Below are 14,998 nucleotides of genomic sequence, written 5' to 3'. Positions count from 1 at the left end.
TTAAGAAAATTGAAATTGTATCAAGTATCTTTTCCGACCACAATGCTATGAGACTAGATATCAATTACAGGAAAAGAGCTATAAAAAATACAAACACATGGAGGCTAAACAATACATTACTTAATAACGAAGTGATCACTGAAGAAATCAAAGAGGAAATAAAAAAATACCTAGAAACAAATGACAATGGAGACACGACGACCCAAAACCTATGGGATGCAGCAAAAGCAGTTCTAAGAGGGAAGTTTATAGCAATACAATCCCACCTTAAGAAACAGGAAATATCTCGACTAAACAACCTAACCTTGCACCTAAAGCAATTAGAGAAAGAAGAACAAAAACATCCCAAAGTTAGCAGAAGGAAAGAAATCATAAAAATCAGATCAGAAATAAATGAAAAAGAAATGAAGGAAACAATAGCAAAGATCAATAAAACTAAAAGCTGGTTCTTTGAGAAGATAAACAAAATTGATAAACCATTAGCCAGACTCATCAAGAAAAAAAGGGAGAAGACTCAAATCAATAGAATTAGAAATGAAAAAGGAGAAGTAACAACTGACACTGCAGAAATACAAAAGATCGTGAGAGATTACTATAAGCAACTCTATGCCAATAAAATGGACAACCTGGAAGAAATGGACAAATTCTTAGAAATACACAACCTGCCAAGACTGAATCAGGAAGAAATAGAACATATGAACAGACCAATCACAAGCACTGAAATTGAAACTGTGATAAAAAATCTTCCAACAAACAAAAGCCCAGGACCAGATGGCTTCACAGGCGAATTCTATCAAGCATTTAGAGAAGAGCTAACGCCTATCCTTCTCAAACTCTTCCAAAATATAGCAGAGGGAGGAACACTCCCAAACTCATTCTACGAGGCCACCATCACCTTGATACCAAAACCAGACAAGGATGTCACAAAGAAAGAAAACTACAGGCCAATATCACTGATGAACATAGATGCAAAAATCCTCAACAAAATACTAGCAAACAGAATCCAACAGCACATTAAAAGGATCATACACCATGATCAAGTGGGGTTTATCCCAGGAATGCAAGGATTCTTCAATATACGCAAATCAATCAACGTGATACACCATATTAACAAATTGAAGGAGAAAAACCATATGATCATCTCAATAGATGCAGAGAAAGCTTTCGACAAAATTCAACACCCATTCATGATAAAAACCCTGCAGAAAGTAGGCATAGAGGGAACTTTCCTCAACATAATAAAGGCCATATATGACAAACCCACAGCCAGCATCGTCCTCAATGGTGAAAAACTGAAACCATTTCCACTAAGATCAGGAACAAGACAAGGTTGCCCACTCTCACCACTCTTATTCAACATAGTTTTGGAAGTTTTAGCCACAGCAATCAGAGAAGAAAAGCAAATAAAAGGAATCCAAATTGGAAAAGAAGAAGTAAAGCTGTCACTGTTTGCAGATGACATGATACTATACATAGAGAATCCTAAAGATGCTACCAGAAAACTACTAGAGCTAATCAATGAATTTGGTAAAGTTGCAGGATACAAAATTAATGCACAGAAATCTCTGGCATTCCTATATACTAATGATGAAAAATCTGAAAGTGAAATCAAGGAAACACTCCCATTTACCACTGCAACAAAAAGAATAAAATATCTAGGAATAAACCTACCTAAGGAGACAAAAGACCTGTATGCAGAAAATTATAAGACACTGATGAAAGAAATTAAAGATGATACAAATAGATGGAGAGATGTACCATGTTCTTGGATTGGAAGAATCAACATTGTGAAAATGACTCTACTACCCAAAGCAATCTACAGATTCAATGCAATCCCTATCAAAATACCACTGGCATTTTTCACAGAACTAGAACAAAAAATTTCACAATTTGTATGGAAACACAAAAGACCACGAATAGCCAAAGCAATCTTGAGAACGAAAAATGGAGCTGGAGGAATCAGGCTCCCTGACTTCAGACTATACTACATAGCTGCAGTAATCAAGACAGTATGGTACTGGCACAGAAACAGAAAGATAGATCAATGGAACAGGATAGAAAGCCCAGAGATAAACCCACGGACATATGGTCACCTTATCTTTGATAAAGGAGGCAGGAATGTACAGTGGAGAAAGGACAGTCTCTTCAATAAGTGGTGTTGGGAAAACTGGACAGGGACATGTAAAAGTATGAGATTCGATCACTCCCTAACACCATACACAAAAATAAGCTCAAAATGGATTAAAGACCTAAATGTAAGGCCAGACACTATCAAACTCTTAGAGGACAACATAGGCAGAACACTCTATGACATAAATCACAGCAAGATCCTTTTTGACCCACCTCCTAGAGAAATGGAAATAAAGACAAAAATAAACACATGGGACCTAATGAAACTTCAAAGCTTTTGCACAGCAAAGGAAACCATAAACAAGACCAAAAGACAACCCTCAGAATGGGAGAAAATATTTGCAAATGAAGCAACTGACAAAGGATTAATCTCCAAAATTTATAAGCAGCTCATGCAGCTCAATAACAAAAAAACAAACAACCCAATCCAAAAATGGGCAGAAGACCTAAATAGACATTTCTCCACAGAAGATATACAGACTGCCAACAAACACATGAAAGGATGCTCAACATCTTTACTAATTAGAGAAATGCAAATCAAAACTACAATGAGATATCATCTCACACCAGTCAGAATGGCCATCATCAAAAAATCTAGAAACAATAAATGCTGGAGAGGGTGTGGAAAAAAGGGAACACTCTTGCACTGCTGGTGGGAATGTGAATTGGTACAGCCACTATGGAGAACGGTATGGAGGTTCCTTAAAAAACTACAAATAGAACTACCATATGACCCTGCAATCCCACTACTGGGCATATACCCTGAGAAAACCATAATTCAAAAAGAGACATGTACCAAAATGTTCATAGCAGCCCTATTTACAATAGCCCGGAGATGGAAACAACCTAAGTGTCCATCATCGGATGAATGGGTAAAGAAGATGTGGCACATACATACAATGGAATATTACTCAGCCATAAAAAGAAATGAAATTGAACTATTTGTAATGAGGTGGATGGACCTAGAGTCTGTCATACAGAGTGAAGTAAGTCAGAAAGAGAAAGACAAATACTGTATGCTGACACATATATATGGAATTTAAGAAAAAAAAAGGTCATGAAGAACATAGGGGTAAGACAGGAATAAAGACACAGACCTACTAGAGAATGGACTTGAGGATATGGGGAGGGGGAAGGGTAAGCTGTGACAAAGTGAAAGAGCGGCATGGACATATATACACTACCAAACGTAAGGTAGATAGCTAGTGGGAAGCAGCCGCATAGCACAGGGAGATCAGCTCGGTGCTTTGTGACCGCCTGGAGGGGTGGGATAGGGAGGGTGGGAGGGAGACGCAAAAGGGAGGGGATATGGGAACATATGTATACATATAACTGATTAAATTTGTGATAAAGCAAAAAATAAAAATAAAAAAATAAAAAAATAAAAAAATAAAAAATAAAAAAAATAAAAAAAAAAAAAACTAAACCTGTTAAATATAAATCATGCTATATTCACAGGCTGGAATGCTTAGAGCAATGAGAGTGAATGGTCTTCTGAGCTCTGTCCAATAGAACTTCCTGCAATGAACTAAATGTTCTCTATGTGCACTGTCCAATATGGTATCTACTAGCCCCATGTGGCTATGGAGCACTTGAAATGGTGCTGGTGCAACTGAGGGACTGAATTTTAAATTTTATTTAATTTCAAATAATTTAAATGTAAATAGCTGTATGTGGCTAGTGGCTACCATATTGGATAGTGTGGTTCTATAACTATGTGGCAACAACATAAGTGAATCTCAAAAACAGGACGTTAGGAGAAAGATATTAGACACAAAAGAGTACATCCTGTATAATTTAATTTCTGTAAAGTACAAAAGCAGGCAAAACTAACCTCTGCTTAGAATTCAGAAGAGTGCTGACCTTTGGGGGAGAGAGTGACTGGGAAGGGGCACGAGGAGCCTCCCGGGGTGCTATTTCTCAGGCTGGGCACAGGTAACCAAGACGTGTTCAAGGGGAGAAAATTCATCAAGCTGTATACTTGTGACTTATACACTTTTCTATGTGTATGTTACACATCAATAAAAGGATAAAAAGAGATTAACCTGTTAGAGCATGGCAGGAGGGGGATGGGGGGATACAGCATATCTAACTATAAGAGCCATTCAAAGACCAAACACAGTACAGTGCTACGTGCTGTGTTACCAACATCTGCAGTGAAGGGAGTTTGCTGCTTTCCAAAGAAAATTCAAAAATCCCCGTTCTTGTCTGGCCAGGCCCCGTGCTGCAACCCTGCCCAGCCCACCTTCTGCTCCCTCAGCTGCTGCTCCAGCTTCTGAAGCTCCTCCTTGCTCTTCTGCATGTACTGCTGCAGGGCCTTGATTTCTGTCTGCCTGGTGTCCATGTCCGTCTGAATCTGCTTGAGCTCTTTCTCTAGTTTTTCCTTCTTCCGAGTCTCCCGCAGAGCTTCGTTCTGACGTTGCTGGATTTCTTGTTGGAACTACAGGCACAGAAAGGACGATGGGGGTTGGGGTGCGGGAGATGAGCCCCTTAGGACGGGTCTCAACCAGCCGAGCTTCTCCCTCTCTCAGATATTTTCAGCGCAATGACTCTGAAGTACTATTTCTCCTGTAGGAGAGTCATCTTTGAACTGCAATGTTCAAACTTTTCAAGAATATTCTGTATTGTTTTTCAGAGCCTTGGCACCAAACAGCCACCCTGATGGTGGGAACAAATCCACGAAGAAATGTATAAAATCCAGTTAAATACTGGAAGCCCAGAATTCTAGGGAAGTCAAACATGGAAAGAATTCATCTAACTCTCCATCAACAGAAACTGAATAAAATGTAGCCAGCTACCCTAAATATGAAAGTGTATTTTCCATGAGTCCTGGATATTGCTAAATATCCTTCTCCTATCTCATGATCAAAGGAGTCTCCTGTTTTTCTCCTCAAGCCTGCGCTTGTGTACCATCTATTCGACTTCTGGTTTTATAGAAAACTATTCAGAAGGATTCAGCTAGATGGCTTCCTTACACAGGAGAAAGGCAGGGGAACTGCTTTCACCATCCCCAGATGCAGGGCGCCCTGGCTGTCACAGGGGACACCTTCTTGGGCCAGAAATGTAAGCAGTGCCCTATCTTGGTAACTTCTCAGACAGAGAATGACTCAAGTAAAACTGCTCTTGCAAAAACAGACCAGAGAAACAAGCCAAACCATGGATGCTTCATTTGGTGACCTGGTTGGGGTGCAAGGGGGGGTGGGGGAGAGGGAGGGTCGTAAATCTGAGAAAGGAACAAGACAGGAAGGGAGCCTGGAGAAGGACAAAACCTCCTTCTGGAAGGTAATGGTCCTTGTCTTGCTCTCCGCGTCACAGCAGACCTGACTGATGGTCTGCTCCGCCTCTTCCCGGGACCGCTCCATTTCATGTTGCTGTTCAGTGGTCTGAGCTAAGGCCTCTCGTAATTTCACCACTTCTGACAAGAGTTGGTCTCGCTCCTTTGTCACTTCTTCTTTGAGCTTCAACAAACCTTGGATACTAAAAAAGAAGAACACGGGAGTCAGACTAAATGGCCATCTGCTCAGGGAGCCTTCTTATCATCCTCTGAACTCGTTTTCATGGGAAAGACTTATGGTCAAGGATCAACACTATTCAGGTGAGAAAGAGAAAGATCTTTATGCCCTGACGTGGGAGCTGTTTCTGAGTTTTTAACTGAAAAAGAGGATGTTCCAATAATAATATGCATACTATGACCCCTTTTCTTATTTTTAAGCAATTACAGTCTGTGTGTGTGTGTGTGTGTGTGTGTGTGTGTGTGTACTATAGGCATTTTTATAGAAGTCTAGAAAAATAGGCATCAAATTGATAACTGGTTATCTCTGAGGAGTGAAATTTAGGGTGGAAGAGTTGGGGGGGCTGATTTCTACTCCTTGCTTTCCACACCCCTGTAGTATTCATTCTGAAAGTAGAAAAACTATGTCTGATAAGACCTGTGCAGCAGAATTCATCTAGAACAAGGCAGCTACTTTAGAGCTGAGAAAGCAGAGAACTTGCACTTGAGACACTTGCAGCTGACAGACATCAAATGGCTGTTGGAAACACAGTAATTCGATAATATGTATTGACCAACAATTTTGATATAATTGTTTAATTAAGAACCTTCAAAACCGCAAACTCTTCTCCATAAACAAGACCTTAAATTCTAAGGTCACTGTAAAGACAGACAGCTACACCTAAGCGCACTGCTGAAGATAAAATTCTGAGTTGGATTGTTTCATCAGTTCTCCTCCTCATCATGTTCTGATTTTCATTAAAACTCCTCCTAACCAAATCAGTTCCCTCACGTTCCTCTTCAACAGTTGCTCTTCAATAGTTGCTCTGATCGTGCATGACTTCTTTAATAAGAAAATAGAGTCCATTATTATGAACACCACATCTTCTGTTTATTTTACCTATTCAACATTCGATAAACGTATCTAGAAAGTATAAGAAACCTAGACAGCAGGTAGATTTAGTTAAGGATGCCTAAGGAAGTGTATGCTCATTCCTGGTTCATTAATTAATGCAAGGTTTTGCATGCTCTACAGAGTGCTAGATTCCTAGAGGGAAGGTAAAGATAGATGTCTCCCCTCAAGGAGTTTACAGCTTAATGGGCAGAGAGCTCAAATAATTTCAGTACCATGTGATCAGTGCCATACTTGAGGGAGATGTTGGGTCCTATGGAAACAGGGAACACAATGACTCTTCTGCCTGGTCACTGGTTCTGAGGCTTGGGAGGAGGTTGGAACAGAGATGCTGACGGTGATAAAGTTAAGATGGTGTTTAAGATAGGTCTTGAAGGATGAATAGTTGTTTACTGAGTGGAGAAGGGAAGAAAAAGGATCCCTGGCATAGAAAACAGTATGTCCAAAGACATGGAGGCATGAGCAAGCATGGTGCTGCTGGACGTGAGTCTAGCAAGGCTGACTGGGGCAGATCTACAAAGGGTTCTGCAAGACATGTTCAAGACTTTGGGCTTTATCCTTAGGAAATCAGTAGCTGTCAAAGGTGCATATGCTGGAGATGGAAGCATGTAGCTACATGTTTTAGAAGAATAAGTCTGGTATGGAAGATGGTAAAGAGGGGAGATGTCTCCTCAAAGGCAGGGAGAACAGTTAGGACTCTACTGCCAAATCCAGCAGAGAACAGGGGACCCGCTGCTGATAGGGAGGAGGGGAAGAATGAAGTGATGTTTAGAAGACCGAGTCAACAAGACAAAACGTTAAGGGATGAAGGAGTAACAAGTGTGAAGAGCAACTGTTTTCTGGCCTAGAATCTGAGGTGGTAGGAAGGACAGTGATATGGCTAATCATGGGGCAGGGGGTGTATGGGAGGGGCTGGGAATCTGGGTAGAAAGTCAGCCACTGCACACAAGTTTGAGAGAAATAAAGTTAAAATCTTTACTCATTTTAAAACTGTAGCACTGATTTTATAGAGCCAGAAGTTTGATATAACCATGAATTAGAAGCTCTTGGGCATGGAGAAAAGGAGTATTAAAAAGGAAAAAATGGCAATAGATAGAAAACTATGTCTGGGAACCCAACAAAGTAGAGTCTTGTATTCACAAAGAACATTCAAGATGGTACCAGCAAGCCCCAGGCTGTCTGTTGAAGAAGGAGGTCTCTGCAAAAGCAAGTTCAACATGAATCAAGACGGCTATGACCTACTTGCTATCCGGGTCCACGGAGAGTCCAGACCCTTGCTTGACTAGTTTGCTTAGGTTCACTATTTCCTCTTTCAGGGCAAGAATCGTCTCCTCTGCCTTCTGCTCTTTGTCATAGGCTGAGTCCACCATCTTCCAAGCCTTTTCAATTTCCTAGGTGGGTCATGGGATATCAGTGAGAAAAACCAAACTAGGTTCCAGATGCTAGCTAAATTGAATAAATAGAATAATAAAACAACTACGTTATAGAAGCTATTTATGGGGAACGAAGATTACCCGTTATACACTATGTATTAAATGTATATTGACTTACTGCATTGTTCAACATGAGTTAGTCAATACTGAAAAGCAGTTTTAAAGAGGGATACTGGCAAAGGATATTTTCTCTTGTGTAGGTAAGTGTGGCCACAGGGCTCACATACTACAGGGGCTGCTATAACTAATGGTATTATTTCTAAACATGTTAAGATAGGCTTACAAAATCGAAAATGAAAGCTTATGTGTTTTCCAAATCCAGATATTTTATAGGAAAAAAAAAAAGGTTTATCACATAAGGAATGGTCTTGGATCCAAGTCCTAAATTTGAAGCTCTTGATAGATTCCATATTAAAAATATATTTTGCCCTCAGGCCCCAGGTGAGCTCGTGGATGGCAAGGTGAACTTTAGAGCCATCCATAGAAATGAGGTCTTGGCTGTCACCTAATTGTACACAACAGCCTTGATAATTCCCATTTCCAGAAACCCAAGCCCAGGCCTTCTCATCAAATGCTTCTAGGGGAAAAACAAAACTATTCTGAATACAAAGTGGAATATTAACAGAAATACTTAAAAGTGAATTACAGCCATTCGAGTACACGGACGAAGGACAGTAAATGTTGCAACAACCTTGAGTTTTGCCCTGCCACTTAACTTTCTTGCAAAATTTCATCAAGTGCAATGTGAGTCCTTTTATACAGGTAAGAATCTATATGCTTAAGGTGAAAATATTCTTTTATGTTGACAAGGAATAAAATGAGTGGAAGGAATTATTTAATTAAATAAATTCATGCTATTACATTAGAGAGACAGAGATGATTCTTGGGTAACAGCAGCACATAATTTAGTGATTCAAAACAAAATGTCAGGGGCTTCCCTGGTGGCGCAGTGGTTGGGAGTCCGCCTGCCGAGGCAGGGGACATGGGTTCGTGCCCCGGTCCGGGAGGATCCCACATGCCACAGAGTGGCTAGGCCCGTGGGCCATGGCCGCTGGGCCTGTGCATCCGGAGCCTGTGCTCCATAGCGGGAGAGGCGGCAGCGGTGAGAGGCCCGCGTACCACAAAAAAAAAAAAAAAAAAATGTCAGTTTAAGGGGTATGTTTTTCTGTAGCAACCATATGTACTATTTTTGGCAAAACAAATGAAGGATATTTAAATGAAATATGATTATATGAAGTCTTGTCCAAAGCAAATTCACCAATTATATTTTAATCAATTCATGATTTCCATTTCCAGTTTTTTAATTTACAATAAAAAGTGGGGTCTTTTCTCATCATAACATGATTTAAAGCCTTCTTATATTGGTATTTTGCAAGGTGAAGAAGAAAATAACAATAGAGAGAAAAAGACAGTAAAAATAGTGGTTCCTAAGAAAACAGGTAAGTTACATTTTGCACTAGTCTTGGAACTTCATTAGAATTGGGGTATGTTTAATTGCATGATATCAATTATCTAAAAATATTGCAAATTATTTCTCAGCACTAGGGTTTCAATTATAAATTAAAATATCTTAACCTCTTATCACCCTGCAATCTACAAGGAACATTTGTGTTTTACCTTCAAAATAATGCAACACACTTGAGGATGAAAAAATAAAGTGTAAAAAAATGCCATACTTCCTCAATATCCCTCCCAGACTGAATCCCTGTTCTCGCATTATGAGGAACTGAGACGATCAAGGCAGAAGCAAAGGGGCGATAAGAGGAAAGATCATGAAAACTACCATCTGGAAATTCTCAAGGTAACCTCTCCTAAAACAGTGGAAAATGTAGAAATATGAAAAGATCTTTTACAAGCTATCATCATAAGATATTTAATTACTTATCTTGGGTCAAACAAGACATATTGATATTCCTAATACTATACTTACTTATGGCCAATTGTTTTTGTGAACACAGTATTTCTTAGAAACCAAGCCAGTAAGGTTCTACCTTATTTTCTGCATTGTGAAATTCACTCAAGCTATTTAAGTTCTTTGAAAATTAACATTATTCCCTAGGCTTAATGAATATATAAATCATGTAAATTTTTACTTAATAACTCTTTTACTACCAGCCTAGAGCTGCCAATATAATGACAGGATGATGTTTTAAGTATAGGATGTATTTATGAAAGCTCGCCATTGGTTCCATTTCTAGAAGATCACTGACCTTCTTCAGGGATGTGATGGTGGTCTGATCATCCTGAGAGAGCTTCAGGGCAGTGGCGACCTTCGCGGAATTAACCACGATCTCCGCATTCAGCTCTCTGCACTTGGCCATCAGACGCTTTTCATTGTCATAAGACTTTTTCATGACAGCATGAAGCTTCTCATATTCAACCCTAAATCTCTCCAAACTTTTGTCCTCTGAAAGTTCGCTGAGAACCTCCTGAAAATCCCTTTCTATTTCCTCATACGCAGTTTCCTCCAGCACTAGTTTTTCACTCTTTTCCTGTTCAAAAGGGCAAAGATGGGAATGAAGATTGAAATATTTACCCCATCACTATTCAGGAATGACTTATTATTCATGAATAAAAGACCTTCGTACAAGCAAAATAAAAGCCACTGACAAGCAGACAATTTAAAGCTATATGATGGGAAGGCTCCTTGTTCATCCCCTGATACCTGTATATATGTATACGTAGCACTGGGACGGTAATATTTCCTACCACATAGTGTTAAGGATTAGATTAAATGGGATAATTCATGTTAAACACTTAGCCAAGTGCCCGGCAAACAGCAGGTACTCAACAAATTTCGAGAGCTATTATGATTATTCCAAGCCTGCTTCTTACTGCCCCCAGGACTGCAGAGAGAAGCCACGGTATGTTGAGGTCAGACATAATATAGATACCATGAAACCACACTTACAGTAGAACCCATCCAGAATATGGAATATTCTCTTTAAAAATATTCCATCATTTTTACCCCTTAAAAAATTAGCCTAGGGGCTTCCCTGGTGGCGCAGTGGTTGAGAGTCCGCCTGCCGATGCAAGGGACACGGGTTCGTGCCCCGGTCCGGGAAGATCCCACATGCCACGGAGCGGCTGGGCCCGTGAGCCATGGCCGCTGAGCCTGCGCGTCCGGAGCCTGTGCTCCGCAGCGGGAGAGGCCACAACAGTGAGAGGCCCGCGTACCGCAAAAAAAAAAAAAAAAAAAAAAAAATTAGCCTAGTTCATCTCCACAGGAATTTTGAAATGTCCCCTGGGCAATGGTCATGGGCCTTCTCCACATTTGCTTTCCATGATTAGCTGGGCAGCAAATTATTTAAAATGTAAGCTCAGACATACAGATGTAATTCAAGCAAGTCTGACTACAACTTAGATGATAACCCAGGACTATATGGTTATATATGAATTCTTATTTCCCTAGTGTTATGGGTTCAATTGTGTCACCTAGAAAGATATGTTGAAGTCCCAACTCCCAGTAACTGTGAATGTGACCTTATTTGGAAATAGAGTCATTACATATACAATTAGTTAAGTTAAGGTCATACTGGAGTAGGGTGGGTCCTAATACCATGACTGGTGTCTTTATAAAAAGGGGGAAAATTTGTAACTATGTGGTGTGATGGATGTTAACTAAACTTATTGTGGTAACCACTTCGAAATGTATACATATACGGAACTCCCCTGGCGGTCCAGTGGTTAAGACTCCGAGCTCCCAATGCAGGGGGCACAGGTTCAATCCCTGGTCGGGGAATTAAGATCCCACATGCCGCGTGGCCAAAAAAAAAAAAAAAGAAAAAGAGAAATGTATACATATATCAAATCATTACGTCGTACACCTAAAACTAATACAATGTTACATGTCAATTATAACTCAATTAAGAAAGGGTGTGGCATTTGGATACAGACACACCCTACCCCCCACACGAGAACTCCATGTGACCAGTGCAGGCAGACATTAGGCTGGTACAGCTGCAAGCCAAGGAAAGCTAAGGGTTGCTGGCTACCACCAAAAGCTAGGAAGAAGCAAGGAAAGATTTTACTCAGTCTCAGAGCATGGCTCTGTGGACACCTTGATTTCAGACTTCGTGGCCTCCAGAACTGTGAAATAATAAATTTCTGCTGTTAAGTCATCCAGTTTGTGGCACTATATTACAGGTGCCCTACTTCTTACTACATACAGCACGATAATAATAAAAAAAGAATGAGTATGGTTAATATATTTACTCAGAAAATACTGATGGAACATCTGCTGTATGTAAGTTGGAATGATGGAGGCTGGAGGAGATATCAAAGTAAGGACTACACGGCCTTCCCATAGGAAATATATACATGAAGAGCTGATGCGGTATGTGGGCAGAAAATGGAAGTATAGAATTTGATACCTGCCATAAAATGGATTCAGAGTTCTACAAGAACCTATAGGAAGACGGAATTACTCCCAGCAGCAAGAATTAAAGCAAATTTCATAAAGGAAGTGGCATTTGAGCAGGCACAAAAGGGAGACTGGAGTTTTCACAGGTAGATGTGAAGAGAAAGGGCATTCCTGTCCCATGGCAAAGCTTGATCAAAGGCTCAGGGACAAGCAGGTATCTAGGATTTGAGATTGGTTAAGAAGCTCAAGTTAGCTTAAAGTACAAGAAATATGATAGGGAAAAGGAAGGAGACTAGACAGGGAGTTAGGGACAGACTGGAGGCCTCGAATGGCATTCTAGGGAATACAGAGTGAATTATTCTGGAAGCCACAGGTAATCACTTAGCCTTTGAGCAAAGAACTGATAAGGTTTGAAAGGTCTTATTTATGATTGCGACATTATGCTTTGATATTCTACACTAAAAAGGACTTTAACATAAAAACTCTATTGCTAACACTGTTGGTGGGAATGTAAATTGATACAGCCACTATGGAGAACAGTATGGAGGTTCCTTAAAAAAACTAAAAATAGAGCTACTATATGATCCTGCAATTCCACTCCTGGGCATATATCTGAAGAAAACCAGAATTTGAAAAGATACATACACCCCAGTGTTCACTGCAGCACTAATTACAACAGCCAGGACATGCTTCTGCAACCTAAATGTCCATCAACAGAGGAATGAATAAACAAGATGTGGTACATATATACAATGGAATATTACTCAGCCATAAAAAAGAATGAAATAATGCCATTTGCAACAACATGGAGGTACCTGGAGATTATCATACTGAGTTAAGTCAGACAGAGAAAGACAAATATCATATGATAGCACTTACATGTGGAATCTAAAAAAATGGTACAAATGAACCTATTTACAAAACAGAAATAGAGTCACAGATGTAGAAAACAAACTTATGGTTACCAGGGGGGAAAGAGGGTGGGGAGGGATAAATTGGGAGATTGGGATTGACATATACACACTACTATATATAAAATAGATAACTAATGAGGACCTACTGTATAGCACAGGGAACTCTACTCAATACTCTGTAATGACCTATACGGGAAAAGAATCTAAAAAGAGTGGATATATGTATATGTATAACTGACTCACTTTGCTGTACACCCAAAACTAACACAACGTTGTAAATCAACTATACTCCAATAAAAATTAATTAAGACAAACAAAAACAAGAAGCAAAAGAAAACTCTATTGCTAATCAAAGAAATTAACTGAGACAATCTCTAATCCCAATAATAAAGTAAAATTCAAACTCACCCTGAAGATTTTGGGTAAATAGTCTAGTTTACCTTCTGCTTTGACAAGCCTGCCTTGCCCAACATGGAGAAAGTCTACATATTCTTGCTTTTCAAAAACACTTGTACTGGGGCTTCCCTGGTGGCACAGAGCTTAAGAATCTGCCTGCCAATGCAGGGGACACAGGTTCAATCCCTGGTCCGGGAAGATCCCACATGCCGCAGAGCAACTGAGCCCATGTACCACAACTACTGAGCCTGCGCTCTAGAGCCCAAGAGCCACAACTACTAAGCCCACGTGCTGCAGCTACTGAAGCCCATGTGCCTAGAGCCCATGCTCTGCAACAAGAGAAGCCACGGCAATAAGAAGCCCGTGGACCGCAACGAAGAGTAGCTCACGCTCGCCACAACTAGAGAAAGCCCGCATGCAGCAACGAAGACCCAATGCAGCCAAAATAAATAAATACAATAAATTTATTTTAAAAAAAACACTTGTACTCTTTTTTACGGGAGCACAGGCTCCGGACGTGCAGGCTCAGCAGCCATGGCTCACGGGCCCAGCCGCTCCGCGGCATGTGGGATCCTCCCGGACCGGGGCACGAACCCGTGTCCCCTGCATCGGCAGGCAGACTCTCAACCACTGCACCACCAGGGAAGCCCAACACTTGTACTCTTGATTACACTTCTAAATATGATATTCAAACAAAACAGAGTCCACATCTTAAAACAGATGTGGAGTCACAAGCATATCTATATAACATTTTGCATAACAGCATTATACTAACGTTAAACTCAACATAGGTTTTCTTCCTGACTAAAAAGGAGATTATCGCAAAGATCACAATATAGCGATTCCATAGAGGAGGAAAAATCATATTAAGGAATGGTGGTGCTGCTCTGTACTTTCCCCTTGTTGATGCTAAACATGAACACACACAAACATTTATCACAGCAATGTTCTAGGTTCCATCCCTGTAAACGGTATTAATGTCAACACTTGATCACTAGCCTAATGATTTGTTCACAGGAAAGGTTTTCCCTGTACATTTGGCACTTAGCACAGGAATGGAAAAATATCAAAGAAAGAAAAGTTTTAAAGAAACTTTTATGAACAGAAGAGATGTGTTTATGTTGCCATTTTAAAATATACCGCTATTAAAAGCAAAGCAAAAATAATCTCTTAGCTGTGACCAATAACCAGTCGGTATCTACACTGTTACAGCATATAATGCTATCTAATTCAGAAGGATGATTTCAACATGAATTGATCAGAAAGGAACTGTGATGCTCCTTCATACGACACCTATCTACTGAGTGTTTACGACTAGCCAGGCAATGTTCTAGGTGCTGGGAGTACCAATTAGTGAAG

At 40.1% G+C, this 14,998-nt stretch overlaps 1 protein-coding gene across 1 annotated transcript in view; it reads right to left on the bottom strand.

Moving 5' to 3' along the window:
* Nucleotides 1–14,998, bottom strand: part of CFAP58 (cilia and flagella associated protein 58) — a gene marked incomplete at both ends in the record, with an annotated part of 121,292 nt that overhangs the window by 101,884 nt on the left and 4,410 nt on the right. The window contains 4 exons of the mRNA XM_079712002.1: nt 4,376–4,570; nt 5,451–5,607; nt 7,776–7,924; nt 10,177–10,458. Coding sequence (XP_079568128.1) covers nt 4,376–4,570; nt 5,451–5,607; nt 7,776–7,924; nt 10,177–10,458 — 783 coding nt within the window. The remainder of the gene's footprint in view (nt 1–4,375; nt 4,571–5,450; nt 5,608–7,775; nt 7,925–10,176; nt 10,459–14,998) is intronic.

This window comes from Hyperoodon ampullatus (genome assembly GCF_949752795.1).
Source record: "Hyperoodon ampullatus genome assembly, chromosome: 1".
NCBI lineage: Eukaryota > Metazoa > Chordata > Mammalia > Artiodactyla > Ziphiidae > Hyperoodon > Hyperoodon ampullatus.
Note: the sequence above shows the minus strand (reverse complement) of the source record. Positions and strands in the feature narration are given on the sequence as shown.